The sequence below is a fragment of the Microtus pennsylvanicus genome, chromosome 1, assembly GCF_037038515.1.
Source record: "Microtus pennsylvanicus isolate mMicPen1 chromosome 1, mMicPen1.hap1, whole genome shotgun sequence".
Classification (NCBI taxonomy): domain Eukaryota; kingdom Metazoa; phylum Chordata; class Mammalia; order Rodentia; family Cricetidae; genus Microtus; species Microtus pennsylvanicus.
The window spans coordinates 203,884,349-203,902,029 of NC_134579.1; the positions used below are offsets into that span (position 1 = coordinate 203,884,349).

A 17,681-nucleotide genomic window follows, 5' to 3' on the forward strand; every position below is an offset into this window, starting at 1 on the left:
CTCAAGAAATTGGACACCAAAAGATCACATAATCCAATTAAAAAAAAATGGAGTACAGACATAAACAGAGAACTCTCAACAGAGGGATCTAAAATGGCTGAAAGACACTTAAGGAAATGTCCAACATCCTTAGTCATCAGAGAAATGCAAATCAAAACAACTCTGAAATTCGATCTTCCACCTATAAGAATGGCCAAGATCAAAAACACTGATGACAACTTATGCTGGAGAAGTTGTGGGGAAAAGGGAACACTTTTGAATTGCTGGTGGGAATGCAAACTGATGCAACCCCTTTGGATGTCAGTGTGGCGATTTCTCAGAAAATGAGGAAACAACCTTCCTCAAGACCCAGCAATGCCACTTTTGGGTATATCAAAGGATGCTCAATCGTGCCCCAAGGACATGTGCTCAACTATGTTCATAGCAGCATTGTTTGCCATAGCCAGAACCTGGAAACAAACTAAATGCCCCTCCATGGAAGAATGGATAAGGAAAATGTAGCACATTTACACAATGGAGTACTACACAGCAGAAAAAAAATAATGACAGCTTGAATTTTGCAGGATAGTGGATGGAACTAGAAAACATTATTTTGAGTGAGGTAACCCAGACACAGAAAGACAGTTATCACATGTATTCACTCATAAGTGGTTTTAAACATAAAGCAAAGAAAGCCAGCCTAGAAACCACAATCCCAGAGAACTTAGACAACAATGCAGACACTAAGAGAGACTTACATAGATCTAATCTACACGGGAAGTAGAAAGTAGAAAAAGACAAGATCACTTGAGTAAATTGGGAGCATGGGGACCTTGGGGGAGGGTTGAACGGGAGAGGGGAGAGGCAGGGAGGGGAGCAGAGAAAAATGTAGAGCTCAATAAATATCAATAAAAAAATAGCAATTGCCGGGTGGTGGTGGCGCACGCCTTTAATCCCAGCACTCGGGAGGCAGAGGCAGGCGGATCTCTGTGAGTTCAAGACCAGCCTGGTCTACAGAGCTAGTTCCAGGACAGGCTCCAAAACCACAGAGAAACCCTGTCTCGAAAAAGGAAAAAAAAAAAAAAAAAAAGCAATTAACACTTTGTACCAGCTTTTGATGCAGTAGACTGTTTTTGTTTATGTCCTAAGAGTCAGCTGACAAAAAAAGACTATTTATTGACTAACCATGTCCAGGTGTTATTAATCACACTTAAGAAATGTAAAGTAATGCACTTATTTGTTGCCTTTTCCTTACATCTTTCAACAGTTTAGTCTTCTCCCTTCTGTAACTTGTAGTAGCCCCTTTAAGAGAAGGCCAGTGCCTCACCATAGTTGCAGCTGTGGTTAGATACAAACTAGCTGATATGTTTTGCTAGGTATATTCAAAGAATGCCTGTGTCTCTGGGAATCTTCATTGTAGGTTTTTTCGTTACTAACAAGCTATTAATGAATGAACACATGTATGTATGTATAAATATATATATGTTTGTAACGGCAGAAAAAATAAAGAGTATATGAATAAAAAGAACGTGTGTGAGAAGAATCTTTTCCTATCATCAGACCGTAGTTCCTACGGTTACTGTGGCTTCTCGTTTTGAACCCTGAGTGAAAGCTTTTAGGGCAGGTACTTAAACGTTTTCAATAACCTGTGAGGGATTTTCCTGTTTGGCTCACTTGAGGTGAGAAGACTCACCTTAAGTCTGGGCCACACCTCCTGGTGGCAGCACACATAAGAGGACATGAAAGAAGGAACTTTTGCTTTTTACTTGCTTGCCCTCAATTTTGCTGGCAAATTCACCTATTCTATGGCTAGGACATTGCTTTGCTGGTCTAAGAACCTACTTCTTTAGGATTCTAAAAGAGACATGGACCAAACAACTACTGGATCCTTGGCCTTCTGATCAAAAGAGACAGTCATTGTTGGACTAACCAGACCACATCCTGTAATCCATTCTAACTAATAAATAACCCTTGTAGGGGGAATAGAAAGATGGCTCAAAAGTTAAGAGTACCAGCCAGGCAGTGGTGGCACATGTTTTAATCCCAGCACTTGGGAGGCAAAGGCAGGCAGATCTCAGTGAGTTCAAGGCCAGCCTAGTCCACAAAGCGAGTTCGAGGTCAACCAGGGCTGTTACACAGAAAAACCCTCTCCAGAGAGAGAGAGAGAGAGAGAGAGAGAGAGAGAGAGAGAGAGAACTGAGAGAGTACTTGTTGCTGTGTTGGGATTCAGTTCCCAGTACCCCATATGGTGGTTTACAACTGCTTCAGAGTCTACTCAATGGGCACCAAGAAAGCACGTGTTACACATACATACAGAAATCACAGTACATACATAAAATACAAGTAAAATTTAAATAAATTCCCTTTCATTCCTATAAATTCTGTTCATCTAGAGAGCCTTGATTATACAGTGTTTGTCTCTCCATCTACCCCCATTCTTCCTTTCTTCCTGTTTGTTTGTTTGTCTGAGACAAGACCTTCTGTAGTTCAAGCTGACTTTGAACTCATTTTGTAGCTATTGCTGGCCTTGAATTACTCCTCCTTCTCCCACATGTTGATGTTACCAGAAATCCACCACCATGCCTGGTAATATCAGCAATTTCTAAGACTTGACATATTCAGGTGTTTTACAATATATGGTAAAAGAAGAAATAAGAAAAGACAAACAACCCATATGGTGAATCACCTGGTTTCATACTGGCATTAAGAGGCCTGGCAGCCGCTGCAGCCATCTGCTCTCGACGAGGATCTTGGTAACTCATTTTGCTAATAAATTCAACAGCTGCTTCTATGCTTCTGTTATTAGTTTTCTGAAGAGCTTGAATAACCATGTCCTAGTACAAAATTTTTACAAAAAGAAACATAATTTCAATATAATTAGCAGAAGTAAAGAATGAGAGTAGTAAACACAAGAGAAATTCCTAGTTATAAATAAAAAAGACAGAGCCTCAAACCTTATGATATCTTATTTCCTTATCACTTACTTCGTGTACATGTGTGCACATGTGTGTATACAAGAATGCCAAGGTGAGTGTGTGGTGGTCAGAGGACAACTTGCAGAAAGAAGTTCTCATCTTTATTAGAAGATCCTAGAGCCATTAGGTTACCCTGCTTGTCAGCAGGCACCTTTATCTCCTGAGACAACTAGCCAGTCCCCACACCCTATTATTAGTGTCTTTGTAATTACTGACAATAGCCCCATAAATCTCAAACTATTAAAGAAACAAAACAAACCTTCAAATCTTAAAAATGTTTCTTTAATATTTTTATCTTTATGTAACATAGCTACTGCTTCCTTCTAGTATTAATTTTTAAGAGTAAAAAACATCAATATGGTTTTGATTATTTTTCATTCTTACAAAAACAAGGATTATCATATTTCAAAAAGCAATAAAAATACTGGACATGGGCCAGTGATTGTTAGCAGATAAATATGCTTGCCATTTTAGGCCTGGTAACTTAAATTCAATCCCTAGATCCTATATAAAAAAGAGAGAATAGAATCCACAAGGTTGTTCTCGGACCTCCACATGTGTGTCACATCACATGCCTGCTCCATATCTTGCACACACCCAAACAACAATAAAAAAATTAAAAGCTTTAAAACATTGAAAGTCACTTTTTGTATCACTAAAGTGTTTTAAGTAGTTTTGCCAGTATGTCTATCAGTAAAGGAATTCCTTGCTAATTTTTATTAAGAGGTTACATCTGCCAGGCATGGAGATGAAAGCCTTTAATCCTAGCACTCTTTGCAGATAACCTCAGTGTGATTCTCAGCACCTACACAGGCAGGTGTAGTTTACAACCACCTTTAACTTCAGTTCCAAGGAATCTACTGCCTTCCTCTAGCCTCAGAGGGCACCTGCATTCATATGCACAAATCCACATCTGGATACACATATACACAGAATTTAAAATAATAAACAAAATAAAATAAAAAAGGTGTCAGATCCTCTGGAACTGGAGTTACAGACCACTATGAAGGACCATATAGGTACTGGAAATTGAACTCAGATCCTCTGGGAGAGAAGCTAGCTCTGCTCTAACTGAGCCATCTCTCCAGTTCCAAATAACTTTCATATTCAAAGCATTAATTGGATTTTTGTTAAAAACAACCAAACTCAATCTCTAACTGAAACAAGGTATACTGTGATCATGTTTATGACAGTCAGATCTTGCAAATTTGTGATACTAAGAAATTAACTCTTACTTTAAATGCAAATTTAATTTATAAACTGGTTAAATAAAGCAAACTGTAACTACGCTATTAACCATCATATGGTAGCACCATATCACTGGCAAGAAAACCCATTATTGTTTATCAATATGTTGAAATCATATTTTGTTAAATGATCTAGAAGTTCAGACTATGGTTTTGGTGATTATTATCCTGGCTTTTGTTTTTTTGTGACAGGATCTCAATTAGGCCATTGTGGCCTTAAACCGGATATAAAACTTAGCATGATCACTCCACTTCTACCACCCAAGGCTGTGACCACAAGGCATATAATATCATACAACTAGTTTTATTATACTATATACATATATTATACTATATGAACAAAAAACTATTGCTATGATTTAAAATATTTTCACATAGCTGGGCAGTAATGTTAGCACTCGGGAAGCAGAGGCAGACAGATGGCTGTGAGTTCAAGACCAGCTGTGAGTTCCAGGACAGTTTCCAAAGCTACACAGAGAAACCCTGTCCTGAAAGACCTAAATAAATGAATAGATCCACATATGTAACAATGTCAGTTTAGTGTTCAGTACTTAAAATAGAGTATTAGTGCCAGTGTGAAAAAAGAATGTTCAAATCAGCACCTTTAATACAAGTGCAATGTGATTTTTAAAAAGTTACATAATTATGCCTCCATATTCATGTTTGTAGGAAAAAATATCTTTAGTGATTATGTATTTATGTCCTCCAAAAAAGCATCAATACTATTTAACATTTATGCCTATCAAGGAATTAATCTTGAAATATTTGAACTTTTAATTCATCAGTTACCAGAAACATTCTCAGAAAATAGAAAGAGAGAGAGAGAGAGAGAGAGAGAGAGAGAAAGAGAGAGAGAGAGAGAGAAAGAGAGAGAGAGAGAAAGATGGATGGATGGATGGATGTAGGCTGGGCATAATGCTGCACACCTGTGATCTGTACAGCACTTGGAAGACTGAGGAAAGAGACTGAGGAGCGTGAGGTGAGGTTGGACTAAACAGGGTTCCACACTCACCTGAGCTATACAAGACACAGTCTTAAAACAAACAGACAACCCCCCCCTCAAAAAAAAAAGAGCAAGTAAACTGTGCTGGTTAGTTTTATGCCAACTTGACACAAGCTAGAATCATTTATGAAGAGAGGGAAATCTCAATCGAAAAAATATCTCCACCAGACTGCTTGTGGGCAAACCTATGGGGCATTTTTGGTGGTGGTGTTGCGGCGAGGGTTGAGACAGGGTTTCTCTGTGTAACCGTCCTGGCTATCCTGGAACTTGCTTTGTAGTTCAGGCTGGCCTCAAACTAAACTCACTGAGACCTGCCTGCCTCTGCCTCCCAGTGCTGGGATTACAGGCATGCACTGCAGCCACCACCTGGCCTATGAGGTGTTTTCTTGATTGATGTGAGAGGGTCTAGCTCATTGCAGGAGGTGCCACCCTTGGACAGGTGGTCCTGGGTGCTCTAAGAAAGCTAAGAGGAGCAAGTCAGTAAACAGCACTCCTCCACAGCTTCTGTTCCAGTTCCTGCCTCCAGGTTCCTGCCCTGAGTTCCTGCCTTGGCTTTCTCAGTGATGGACTTATAAATTGTAAGGTGAAATAAGTCTTTTTCTATTCAAGTTACTTTTAGTCATGTATTATTACAGCAAAAGAAACCCTAACTAAAACAAAAAAAAAAATGGTACCAGATAAGTTCTGTGGCAAGACCTGACCATGTTTTGGGGAAGACTGTAATTCTGGGTGAGAAAAGCCATTGAGTGTTCAGAGCTTACGAACTGCTGTGGGAATCTAGAAGATAATGCTAAGGCTAAAAAGAGACCAACACCACTGAGGTAAAATATTCTGGGCAGTGTTTCCTCAGAGTTAATACACAAAAGCTGTGGTTCCGAGGAAGCCAAGGGCTTTAACCTAGTGCTAGCAGCCAAACCTGGTAAGTGTGTAAGTTTCCAGGTAGTACTAGTTTTAAAGCATGAAGGAGTGATGAAGATCAGCTGAGGCTTGGCACTGTGAGAGGCCAGGAAAGGCCAGTGGTGAATGTGTAGCCTCGGTTAAAGCAGAAGTCCCAGGATTTGAAGAGGTCATAGAGAGAAATTAAGAGTTTGATGCCAAATGGCAGGGTTGGAGTGCCTGGAGAGAGCCCAGAAGACGTAGCCCAGCTGCAGTGGAGACCCAAACATTTTGGAGATGCTAGTACAATGGGATGCCTGCTAAGGACAGCAGTAGCTGTGGAGTGGAGCCAGCCTGAACCTAGTGTGTGGACGGCAGAGCCAGAGAAGTGCCATTGACAAGGCCCTAGGAGACCAGAGGACCGTCTGGGATCCTACACATTAATCCTTGGGTTTTTTTTTAATACTGCTAAACTTTGGATTTCTTTTGATCTGACTGTAACTGTGTCCTGGCTCTTCCTTTTTAAATAAAAAGTATGTAATTTTTGTTGTTGTTGTTGCTATTATGTTTATCAAGACAGGGTTTCTGTGTAACAGCCCTGACTGTCCTGGAACTCACTTTGTAGACCAGGCTGACCTCGAACTAACAGAGACATACCTGCTCTGACTCCCGAGAGCTAGGATTAAAGACGTGCTTGGCTTGTAACTTATTTTTTATTTTACAAGAGCCCACAGTCATCCCAGAATGCCTGTCTATGATTCTTGATGAGTCACCATTGATTACATTTTACATAACTGAGTTTTAAAAATATATTTATTTATTTTATGTGTATGAGTTCTGGCTCTGTGTATGTATAGGCACCATGTGCTTGAGGAGGCCATAAGAGGGTATAGATTGCCCCTGAATTGGTTGAGAACCTCCGTGTAAGTGCTAGGAATCAAACTTGGGTCCTTTGGTAGTGCCACCAGTGCTCTTCACCTGTGAGCCAAGTTTCCAGCTGTACATAGCTCATTTTTATCTAAAATGATTTCTGCCACCTAAAATATTCACTCACAAAGAATGCTGTTGTGAGAAACAAAATTTTATTAATAATCAGAACAAAATACGATTAATTATGTTATGAAAAGGACTCACAGGAGCTCTGGAATAGATAGTAAAGATTTGGCATTGTAGCTGGGTGGTGGTGGTGCTTGCCTTTAATCCCAGCACTTGGGAAGCAGAAGCCATCAGATCTCTGTGATCAAGGCCAGCTGGCTCTACAAAGTGAGCTCCAGGACTGCCAGGGTTACACAGAGAACAAAAAACAGAACAAACAAAAAAACAAACAAAAGGATTGGCTTTGTTGGCCTTAACTTAAATATAAACTTGGGCCTGGGTGACATGAATATTCTACTTAGTCACTGTAGTTCTCTCTCCCTATGGTGAATCTAGATTTCATATCCTTGGAGCTATCACTTTTCCAGCAACAACTGAGATCACAGCGTTCACATTTCACTCCCCTGCCCCGTCACTTGTGGCTTTCTTCAACTGCACCTCCACTCTGGCGTCATAACCTCACCTATAGAAATTCCAGGACTTAGGACTAGCACAGAAGAAACTAGAGAAATAATTATTTTGTCATACTAATCAGTAAGATTGTAAATATAGCATTCTTTGTTAACGGAACACACAAATTTGCATGCACAGTTGCATCCATCCTCTCAAAGGAAGATGAGCTCTCCTGAAAGGAGTTTGCCTTACGGATAAGAAGAATCATGTGGTTAGTTTGTTTTTGTCTTTAAACATTCTTACCTCATCAAAGCCAGCAGCCTGCAAATCCTGAAACATCTGTGGATTGACTTCTGAAAGGCTCCGGGAAGAACTCGTTTCATTTGCGAATGGTAATAGAGAGTTTCTAATTTCTTGCAAGGCTTTATGGTGTGTGCCAAATTTGGGTGGATTTCTCACTTGCCTGGGATCTTCAATTGACATCTTGCTCAGGTTATGCTCGGCCTTTGCAGCATCAGATGGTTTAGATAAATTCCTAAGCGATTCTCGGATCTCCTGCAGCATTTGTCGGCTGCTGCCAGGGTAGTTGCTGGCAGGAAAGGTCTTAGGCCTCATCTGTCTGTACCCTTCTGGTTTTTCACCCCTCTTCATGAAAGCATCTATATGTGGCCCCGTGAAGCACTTCTTCAGGGCTAATCCACAGACTCTGAGAGATTCCTTCTGAGAAAAGGTGAAAGGAGAAGTTCCCAGGAATGTCAAAATCCTTTATAATCGAAGTAACTAACCTAAAACATAAAATACATAAGTAAAGCTATAGTGATTATGAAAGCAGCTCCTTGCATGGGGAAACCCCCATTGCTATGAGACTTGATAGCTCCCAACTGAAGCTCAGACTTCATCAAGTAGTACTGTAGAATCTAGGTAAATTGTTTCACTTCTCTGTGCCTACTTTCCTAGAAAGTGGATTTACATTATTTCTAACTAACAGTTACTTGTGCCCCCCCCCAATCTTAAGCCTGCTTTAGTAAGTATATAAAGCACATAGAAATGTAAAGGATTACTAAGTGAACCTTAAGCAAACTCCCTCTCCAATTTTAAATCTTGGAAATTAGACTTCAGTGTAAGATTTCTTATCACATGACTTTTTTTCAGAAGATTCTAAACCTGTTTGGGTTTACCAAACTACCAGATGTGAACAAGAATATCTATATCCTAAAAATGAAACCCAGACCATCAAACCAGGCAGTAATCCCAACACTTAGGAGGTAGAGGCTGGAGATTTCTGGTTTGTAGACAAGGCCAGCCTGATCTACAGAGTGAGTTCCAGGACAGTTAGGGCTACACAGAGAGAGAGAGAAACAACAACAACAACAATCTTAGGTCATCAGGCTTGCATTCATTAAGTGCCTTTACCTGGCCCTTCAATTGTTTGAATAAATGCACTGCAGCAAACGTTGTATCCATGCACTACTTTCTGTCTTCCTGCATAGCTCTAACAACAGTCATGTCTCAGTTCTGAGCTATGGCAGTTAAAGGTTCAGATTTGTAAAACTTGCTTCAAGGACTGTAACAGGGCTTATTTTAAAATTATAACATGGAGGGAAAGTGGCTCTCTAAATTACTGCATTGAGTCCTCCTGATTACTACTGGACATGTGAGCAAGAAAGAAACCTCTGTGGGATTAAACCATCAATATTCTCTTATTTGTTACTAAAAAGCAGTATCGTTATAGCTTAAATATGACATGCCCTAGAGACTTTAGGAAGTGCAACCTAACTAAAGGAAGTAGGTCACTGGATGTATATCCTTAGGGGGCTATATATTGTCTGAGGTCCCTTTCTGGCCTTACTGGCTGCCATGTGAGATGTTCTGCCACGCACTCCCGCAACCTCCAAAACTATGAGCCATAATATAATATATTTTTCCTCCCTTAACTTATCCAAAGTAATCTGTCACAGTGATCAAAAGTCTAAGAGAGGGGACAGCCAGATGTCTCAGCAGGTAAAGATGTTTGTTAAGCCTGACTACTTGGGCTCGATCCCTAGGATCCATTGTACAATAAGACAGTAGATTCCCCAAAGTTGTCCTCTAATGTTCACATGTGTCATGCTATATGCAAATTCATAATGTACCCATGAATAAATGACAAGAAGACAGGTAGTGGTGGTGCATGCCTTTAATCCCAGAACTTCCAAAGCTACAGAGAAACCCTTTCTCGAAAACATTTTTAGGTTTACTTATACTCACTTCTGGGCCTTTTTGCTAAGATCAAATATAATCTCTTTTTTTTTATTAGTATACTATCTGACTCTTCTTCCTCTGAGAACAAAATGGTAGAATTCTGGAGCTGAGATATTGGAACTGGCACTTGTTGTATACATTCACACACCAACCTGATATTGCATTACCTCCAGACAATCGCCTCTTCATGGGTCTTTAAGACTCTTGTACTAAACACAATGGGGACTCACTTGGGAGCTAACACTCTTGAAGTCTTACTTTCTATGTTGAGAAAGCATATATGCTTTGTAAGTAACCAAGTGTTTTTAATGCTCCATGAGCTGTTTTTCCATCTGGACTGTAAAGTGCACACATACAAAAACTTACTTATATAAAAATTTAAAATATTCTTAAGTTTTTTTTAATCTAGCAGAATATTAGTATAAAAGAAGGGGGAGTTATAGCTGACCAAATGGTTCAGAAACCTTTGGAATTGGTTTAGAGGAAGAATTTAGAAAACTTTTGTGGATGTGAATGAGAGGCTTCAGAATGACGAGAACAGAGCCTCAGTGGCAATTCTGGAGGGTGGGCAAAAACCAGAACAGTAAGAGAAACAAAAACAAAAAAGGTTGTGCTCGTGAGATTTCAGACTGGAATAGGAACTCTACTGAGAAATGAACTAAATGTCACTGTGTTGCAACATGTTCTGGGTAAGAACATGTCCTGAGAATTTCCACTAAGTAGAATTGAAAGGTGCTGAGTTTAAAGGAGAAAGTTTCATGGGAGCTCAGATTATGGCTTGGTTATTGCTGACTGCCTTAACCAGACTTACTGTGAAAACTGGGAGGAAAATGCAAGAGAAAAATTGGAAAAAAAAAATGAGTAGTTTGAGCAGAAAAAGTAAATATTCAAAATTTCAGACAAGGATGGTATGGTTGTGAGAGCTGGCATTAAAAAGAAACCACTGAGCCAGGTGATGCTAGCGTGCATCTTTAATCCCCACGCTCAGGAGGCAGAGGCAGGCAGATCTGACTTCCAGGCCAGTCTGGTATATAGAGCAAGTTCTAGGACAGCCAAGACTACACAGAGAAACTTGAAACTTGGTCTTGAAAAAAAAGAAAGAAAGAAAAAGAAAGAAAGAAAGAAAGAAGAAAGAAAGAAAGGGGGAAGAGGAGAAGAAAAGGAAGGAAGGAGAGAAAGAGAAAAAGGAAAGGAACCACTTTTCTTTTTTGGAAAGATGACTCAGTTGTTAAAAGCATCACTCTTCAGAGGACCAGGGTTCAATTCCCAGCATCACCTTGGCAGTGCACCCCACCAGTTCTAGGGGATCCACTACCCACTACTAGCCTTTGCCAGCAACCGGGATACAAGTGATACATGTACGTGCTTACAGGCAAAACATCCAAACACATAAAATATTTTAAAAAGAAATCACTGCTTTGTATCAGGATAGAAAGGAAGATCTCAGATACTGCCAGACTACACCCATAACAGGCTCAATATATGAAAGAGTAAGCTCATTTGATTTTCCATTGAGAAGTCAGCACTTTTGGGGCGCTCTGTTTTCAAGGAGCAGATTAGAGTTGTTTCCCTAGGACTTACTTCAGTATGCTCGGTCATTCAGTCAATCAGAAAGCCTATGTGCAGGATGGTCCAGTCAGGAATTGAGCTTGTAGAGGCCTCTGCAGCACCATTCAAAATTCAAGTTACAGGATCTTAAAAAGGAAAGCCTGAATATTATTAGGCCATGTGTAACTGTGCCAAAGTTCTTGCAGGCAGCCTTTGAAAGAACAGTGCAAGATATTGTTGAGGTAAAAGCCTAAATACAAACTGGGATCGCAGGATGTTGGAGATGCCAGGTCCATAGAACATATGTCAAGGACAGCTGAAGTCAGTAAATGAAGCTGGCCCAAGAGATAGGCCATGTCAAACAGCAAAGGGCACAAGGGCACTCAACATTATGCTATCATGGACCCAGATGCTGGTCAGGGCTGTTTGGGATCTTACTTTGCTCTCATTCTCCTCTTTTGAAGTAGATTTACTCTGTATCACTATGTATTAAAATTACATAATTTAATTTTCTCATTTTCCAGGGGCTCACAATTATGGATTTGCCTTGGGCCTTAAGGGAGACTTTGGGTTTTTGAACAAGAGTGGAATTATTGGCCCATTATGGGCATACCTGGGAACAAAACTGACAGCATTTTGAAGTGACCACAAGCCTTTGGGGTCTAATGTGGAGAATGCCTCCAGAGGTTCACTGGTAAAGTCTAGGTGCCCAGCGGGTAACCCCTACTTTGGGAGGTTCCAGAAACGTATTTATTTATTTATTTTAGATTTATTTATTTATTATGTATACAACATTCTGCCTCCATGTATGCCTGCATGCCAGAGGAGGGCGCCACATCTCATTACAGATGGTTGTGAGCCACCTGTGGTTACTGGGAATTGAACTCAGGACCTCTGGAAAAGCAGCCAGTGCTCTTAACCACTGAGCCATCTCTCCAGCGCCCCCAGAAACATATTTAAAATATGGACACTGGGCTAGGGATATACCTCAATGGTAAAGCAACTGCCTAGCATGTCCAAAACCTCAGGTTTGGTCTACCACACCACAAAAAATTAATCAATTAAATTCTGATACTGTCAGCTCATCTTCCAGAAAAGTATACCAATTTACAACTCCTTCAACAAAGTATGGCTAACACAGGCTGTATCGTTTCAGCAATCTTTATTACTATGATATATGAAAAGTTAATAATAAGGCAGAGAATTTCTAAAAGAACTCAAGGCAAAACAGTGTGGTGTTATTTAGTTTGTGTTTTAACAAATAAAGCTTGCTTGAAGATCAGAGTGCAGAGCTAAGCCACTAGAGGCCAGGGAGTGGTGGCACACACCTTTAATCCCGGGACTCGGGAGTCAGAGGCAGAGGGATCTCTGTAGTTCAAGACCACCCTGGGCAACAAGAAATTGATCTAGTGTAAAAGAGCAACAGAGTTCACACAAAGGTGATCCCAGCACTCGGGATCACACGCCTTTAGTCCCAGCACTAGGGAGGTGGAGACAGGAGTGATATGGCTGGGTGGAGTGAGAAATATAAGGTGGGAGGAGACAGGACCTTAATGCAGTCTGAGGACAAGATCACCCTTTTGGTCTGAGAATTTGGTAGAGGTAAAAGGTCTCCCTAGCAGCTGACTGTACTGCTTCTTTGACTCTTCAGCTTTCACCCTCTAATATCGGACTCTGGGTTTTATTTAAGACAAATTAGAATCCATGCTACCAAACAGTTTACTACCCTAGATCAAGGAAGAGTGGTGTCAGATTAGCCTTTCCAATGAACAGGCCTGTCATTTTACTTTCCTGTTCCACAGCCACTCATGACGCCCCCTTGAAGGACTCTTTCAACAGTATTAAAGCAAAAGCTCTGGAAGCACACTGCCCGGGTAGGATCTTAGCCCTCCCTCAAACTCCCACTCCAGGGTCTCTGTGTAGCCCTGGCTGGCAGACCAGGCTAATCTCAAATTCAAAGATCTGCCTGCCTCTGCCTCCAGCCAGACTCTCAACTTTTTATTTTTCTTTTGTTCTTTTCTTTCTTTCCTTCCTTCCTTCCTTTTTTGTTTTTCAAGACAGGTTTCTCTGTAGCTTTGGAGCCTGTCCTGGAACTCGCACTTTGTAGACCAGGCTGGCCTAGAACTCTCAAAGACCCACCTGTCTCTGCCTCCCATGTGCTGGGATTAAAGGCGTGCGCCACCACCGCCCAGCCAGACTCACGATTTTTAAAGTGATTAGCTGTGCAACCCTGGGCAAACCACTTAGCCTCTGTTCCTGCTTTTCATCCTCAAATGTACACAATAATTGGATCCATCTCATACGGCTGTTATTGACATTAAATAAGCTCACACATTTTCAACAAGCACCTGGCCAGCTTCCTTCAACAGGAGGAGTCCTGTAAGTCCTTTTACCTTTTTAAGTCCATATTCCACCTATCTCCAAGCTCACATTCTAACCAAGCCAAATGATTAACTCTCAACTAAAATGCTTCGTGATTTTCTACTTTATTTTCTTTTTTATATAATCTTGAGGGAGCTTCTGCTTCTTTCTTGTAGAAATTATACTCAATTTTTAATGCTTCATTCAAATGCTTCCCCAACAGAAAAACTCTCCCAGAACTTGTATTCCCTGGGCAAAAGACACATTTTGAATGATCCAAATAGAGTGTTTTCGTTATATTATTTTTCCTAGATCACAGATTCACGGATGATTTGGTGTCTCGACTTTGTTTAATGGACAAAGAAAAAGATCTAGAAGTAAAGTGCCTTGAATAAGATTATCTTTTTAAAAAATGTTTCCTTAAAATTTATTTAAATGTATTTTTATGTGCATTGGTGTGAAGGCATCAGATCCTCTGGAACTGGATGGAGTTAAGGATAGTTGTGAGCTACCATGTGGGTGCTGGGAATTGAACCTAGGTCCTCTAGAAGAACAGCCAGTGCTTTTAACCACTGAGCCATCTCTCTAGTCCTATTTTTTTTTATTTATTATGTATACAGTGTTCTGTCAGCATTTTTACTTGCATACCAGAAAAGGGCATCAGATTTCATTATAGATGGTATGACTATCTGAGTATGAGCTGACAAGTGGTTGCTGGGGACTGAACTAGGGACCTCGGAAGAGTGGTCAGTATACTCTTAACCCTGAGCCATCTCTCCAGTCCCAATAAGGTTATCTTGTAGTCAGTCAAATGCTAGACTAGATTCCACATACTCTAGCCTAGTCCAGGGCACTTTTCATTACACCCATGACTTAAACTTTCTTGATCACACTCAAGTTTGAAAAGAGTTAAAGTTCTTCAGATTGAAGAAAAAAACTTCCGTGAAAAAAAAATTGAGGTGGGTGGTGGTGGCACAAGCTTTGAATCCCTGCATTTGGGAGGCAGAGGCAGTCAGGTCTCTGTGAGTTCAAGGCCAGCCTGGTCTACACAGTGAGTTCAGCACACCGAGATCCTGTCTCGAAACAAAACAAAACAAAAATGGACTTTCTTCAAAAATGCATTGCCTTGTATATTAGGAAAAACAACAATAAAAAAATCAAAAACAGGTACAAATATATAGTAAGATTTCAAAAGCCAGGTATGGTGGCATACATCTTTAATCCCAACAGAGAGGCTAAGGCAGGAGGATCTTTGAGAATTCAAGGCCAGCCTAATCTGTGGTGAGTTACAGGTCTGGCAGGGCTGTACAAGAAGAAGTCTCAGAAATAAACAAAAGCAATCTAGTGTTAACTTGGGCTGAACTAAGTTTATAAAGACAATCTGCTAAAACCCTTGAACTGTATATATTGTTTCTCGGCAGCACAGACCTCCTGCTCAGAGAATACTTCTGACACATCCATCCACCGACATGTCCTCCCAGTTACTCTCTAAGGATTGACTGATCAAAGGGCTAGAGAGATGGCTCCGTAACTGAGAGGATCTTCCAGAGGACATGGCTTCTAATTCCAGCACTCATAATGGCAGACTATAATTGTCTGTAACCCCAGTCAGAGGATCCAACCTTCTCTTCTGATTTTGGCAGACACTGGGCACACACAGTGCACATACACACACGCAGGCAAAACATTTCCACACACATAAAATACTGACCAAAGTGAAAACTGGTGGTAGGGTTTGTAGGTCGACTTGCAGAGCGCTGCTGGGCATGCAGAGACAGGGGTAGATACCCAGCACCACCTAAACTGGATTTGGTGGTATGACTGTCATCTCAGGAGGGTTATGAATTCAAAGTCATCCTCAGCTACACAGCAAATCCTAGGCCAGCCTGGGCTACAGAGATCCTGCCTTAAAAACAAGTAACAAAAAAAGTGGAAACTGCTGAATGTGTGGCAATTTAGTGAGCTCCTGTCTGAAAGAGAAGAGGGTGGGCATCATCGCCATCCACCTGGAAGACGCTACATACAGTGCTCGGTACCACAAAAAATATGAAAACAGTCACTTCTTTTTGTACTGATACTGAAAAATGGTCATTTCTACTTTATAATATTATTAAACTTTTTTTTGTTTGTTTTTTTGTTTTTCGAGACAGGGTTTCTCTGTGGTTTTGGAGCCTGTCCTGGAACTAGCTCTTGTAGACCAGAGATCCGCCTGCCTCTGCCTCCCGAGTGCTGGGATTAAAGGCGTGCGCCACCACCGCCCGGCATTATTAAACTTTTGTAGGGTTAAACGTCACATCTAAATGAAATTAAATAATCAGAGTAGAAACCATTCCAAGAGTATATGTATATAGAACAACAAAAACTAGCATGAACCAGGAACTTAAATGGTGGAAACAAAGCCAGGTACCATACACACAGTTTAGGAGATTTTTTTTATTACTTTGAAGAGTCTCCAGGCGTACAGTCAATTACCAGGCACACAGAGAGTGCCTTTCCCACATGTGCTGCGATCTAGTTTCTTGCCATAACAGCCTGTAAGAGAAAGGCAAAGACTCCACAGACTGACCGCCTTAGGGAATCACTTGGCCCAAATTACCTACCCGACCACTCTCTTAAGAGAAAACCTTAGTTAGGACGATAAAAACTGTAAGTATCCTAGCAGTTAACCATACCTTTTTTTCCTCGTGGAGGAAAGCTGATTTAAAACAAACAACATTTGCGGGGCCTGATGCGACAAACCTTAAACCCAGAAGCAGGCGGACGTTTTTGATTTCAAGGTCAGCCTGATCTACACGTGGAGTTCTAGGCTAATAAGTACTATATATTGAGGCCCTGTCTGAAGAAAATCATAATAACCTTCAACAAATAACCCATAATCGCCCGTCAGCCTTCATGATGCCAGACATTCAGACTAATTTCCAAACTCTGTGCGTTACCATATTGTGTGAGGCTGTACTTACTATTCACCGGACATAACTGCTAGAGAATACACATACTTTAAAAGTCATATTTACAAATGTAAACAAAAATTTTAACCTTGTTCCCTTAGAAAATGATTTTCAACGGCAGAAGTCGGAGAAGCCGGGATAAGCCACCTGCGACTCAGTCTTCGCTCCGAGCGCACTTTTCAAGGTACAATAAACAACCTCGCTCGATTGTCTTTCCTTCCTTTTCCGAAATTAAACACACGCTCCGACTAAGCTGACACCGTCTTTCCCATCCCTAGCCACTAAGCGGTGACCTAACATATCGCAGCGGGCTGGAGAGAGTCCCCCGATCGCTTCGAGGTTTACCCCGAGTCGAGGCCCGCCGCGAGGCGAAAGAAGAGCAGCGGGTTTGGGTTTGCTGCAACCTCCCGAGAAACACCAGCTCTCACTTATCTCCCCTCTAAACCTGGGAGGGGCGAGGTGGGGGGGGGGGAGATACCGTCGCCTCGGGCCTCCGCCGGCTCTTTCGCCAGCCTTGTTCGCACCTCGGAGGCCTCAGCGCCCCGGGCTCTTCCTGCGGCGCAGGGTGCGGCCAACCTTCATTTCCCCAGGGCAGGGCTCAGCTCAGGTCAGTGCGAGCAGCCCAGTCAGGCCCGGACCCGGCCGGCCGAGCCCGCCGCTCCACGGCGGCCCCTGGGCCCCCGCCAGCGGGGATGGGCGTGGGCCCCGACGGCCACCGCCCCGCCGACAAGGGCTGGGGAGCAGAGTGAGCCCCACCCGCGGCGCCGGCTCCGGACTTACCTGCAGGGGACAGTGGGGCTCCTGGACAGCGGCCGCGGGCCCGAGGGCCAGCGCCGCGGCGGCCGGAGCCCGTCCCCGGGGCCCCCGGGGTCGCTTGGGGTTCGGGATGGGGCAGGGCGGGGACGCACACCGGGGGGGCTGCGGCCGGCCAGCGCGGCCCGACGCGGGGTCGCGAGGACCTGGCTCTCCCCTCAGCACCAGGCCGTCGCTGCCGCCGCCATTTTGCCTTCCACTC

General features: G+C 42.1%; 1 protein-coding gene across 3 annotated transcripts in view; it reads right to left on the reverse strand.

Annotated features, from left to right (window-relative positions):
* Nucleotides 1-17,574, reverse strand: part of Lats1 (large tumor suppressor kinase 1) — a 37,545-nt gene extending 19,971 nt beyond the window's left edge. For 2 of the 3 annotated variants that reach the window (XR_012907917.1, XM_075949361.1), the window contains exons 1-3: nt 17,447-17,574; nt 7,872-8,353; nt 2,666-2,813 (exon numbers count right to left, since the gene is read on the reverse strand). Coding sequence is in view for 2 of the 3 variants with exons in the window: in XM_075949361.1 (XP_075805476.1) it covers nt 2,666-2,813; nt 7,872-8,219 (496 nt within the window). In the remaining variant the exon portion in view is untranslated. Of the gene's footprint in view, nt 1-2,665; nt 2,814-7,871; nt 8,354-11,390; nt 11,504-17,446 lie in introns of all 3 variants that reach the window. The other variant, XM_075949371.1, reaches the window with a different exon arrangement.
* Nucleotides 17,575-17,681: the final 107 nt, after the last annotated feature.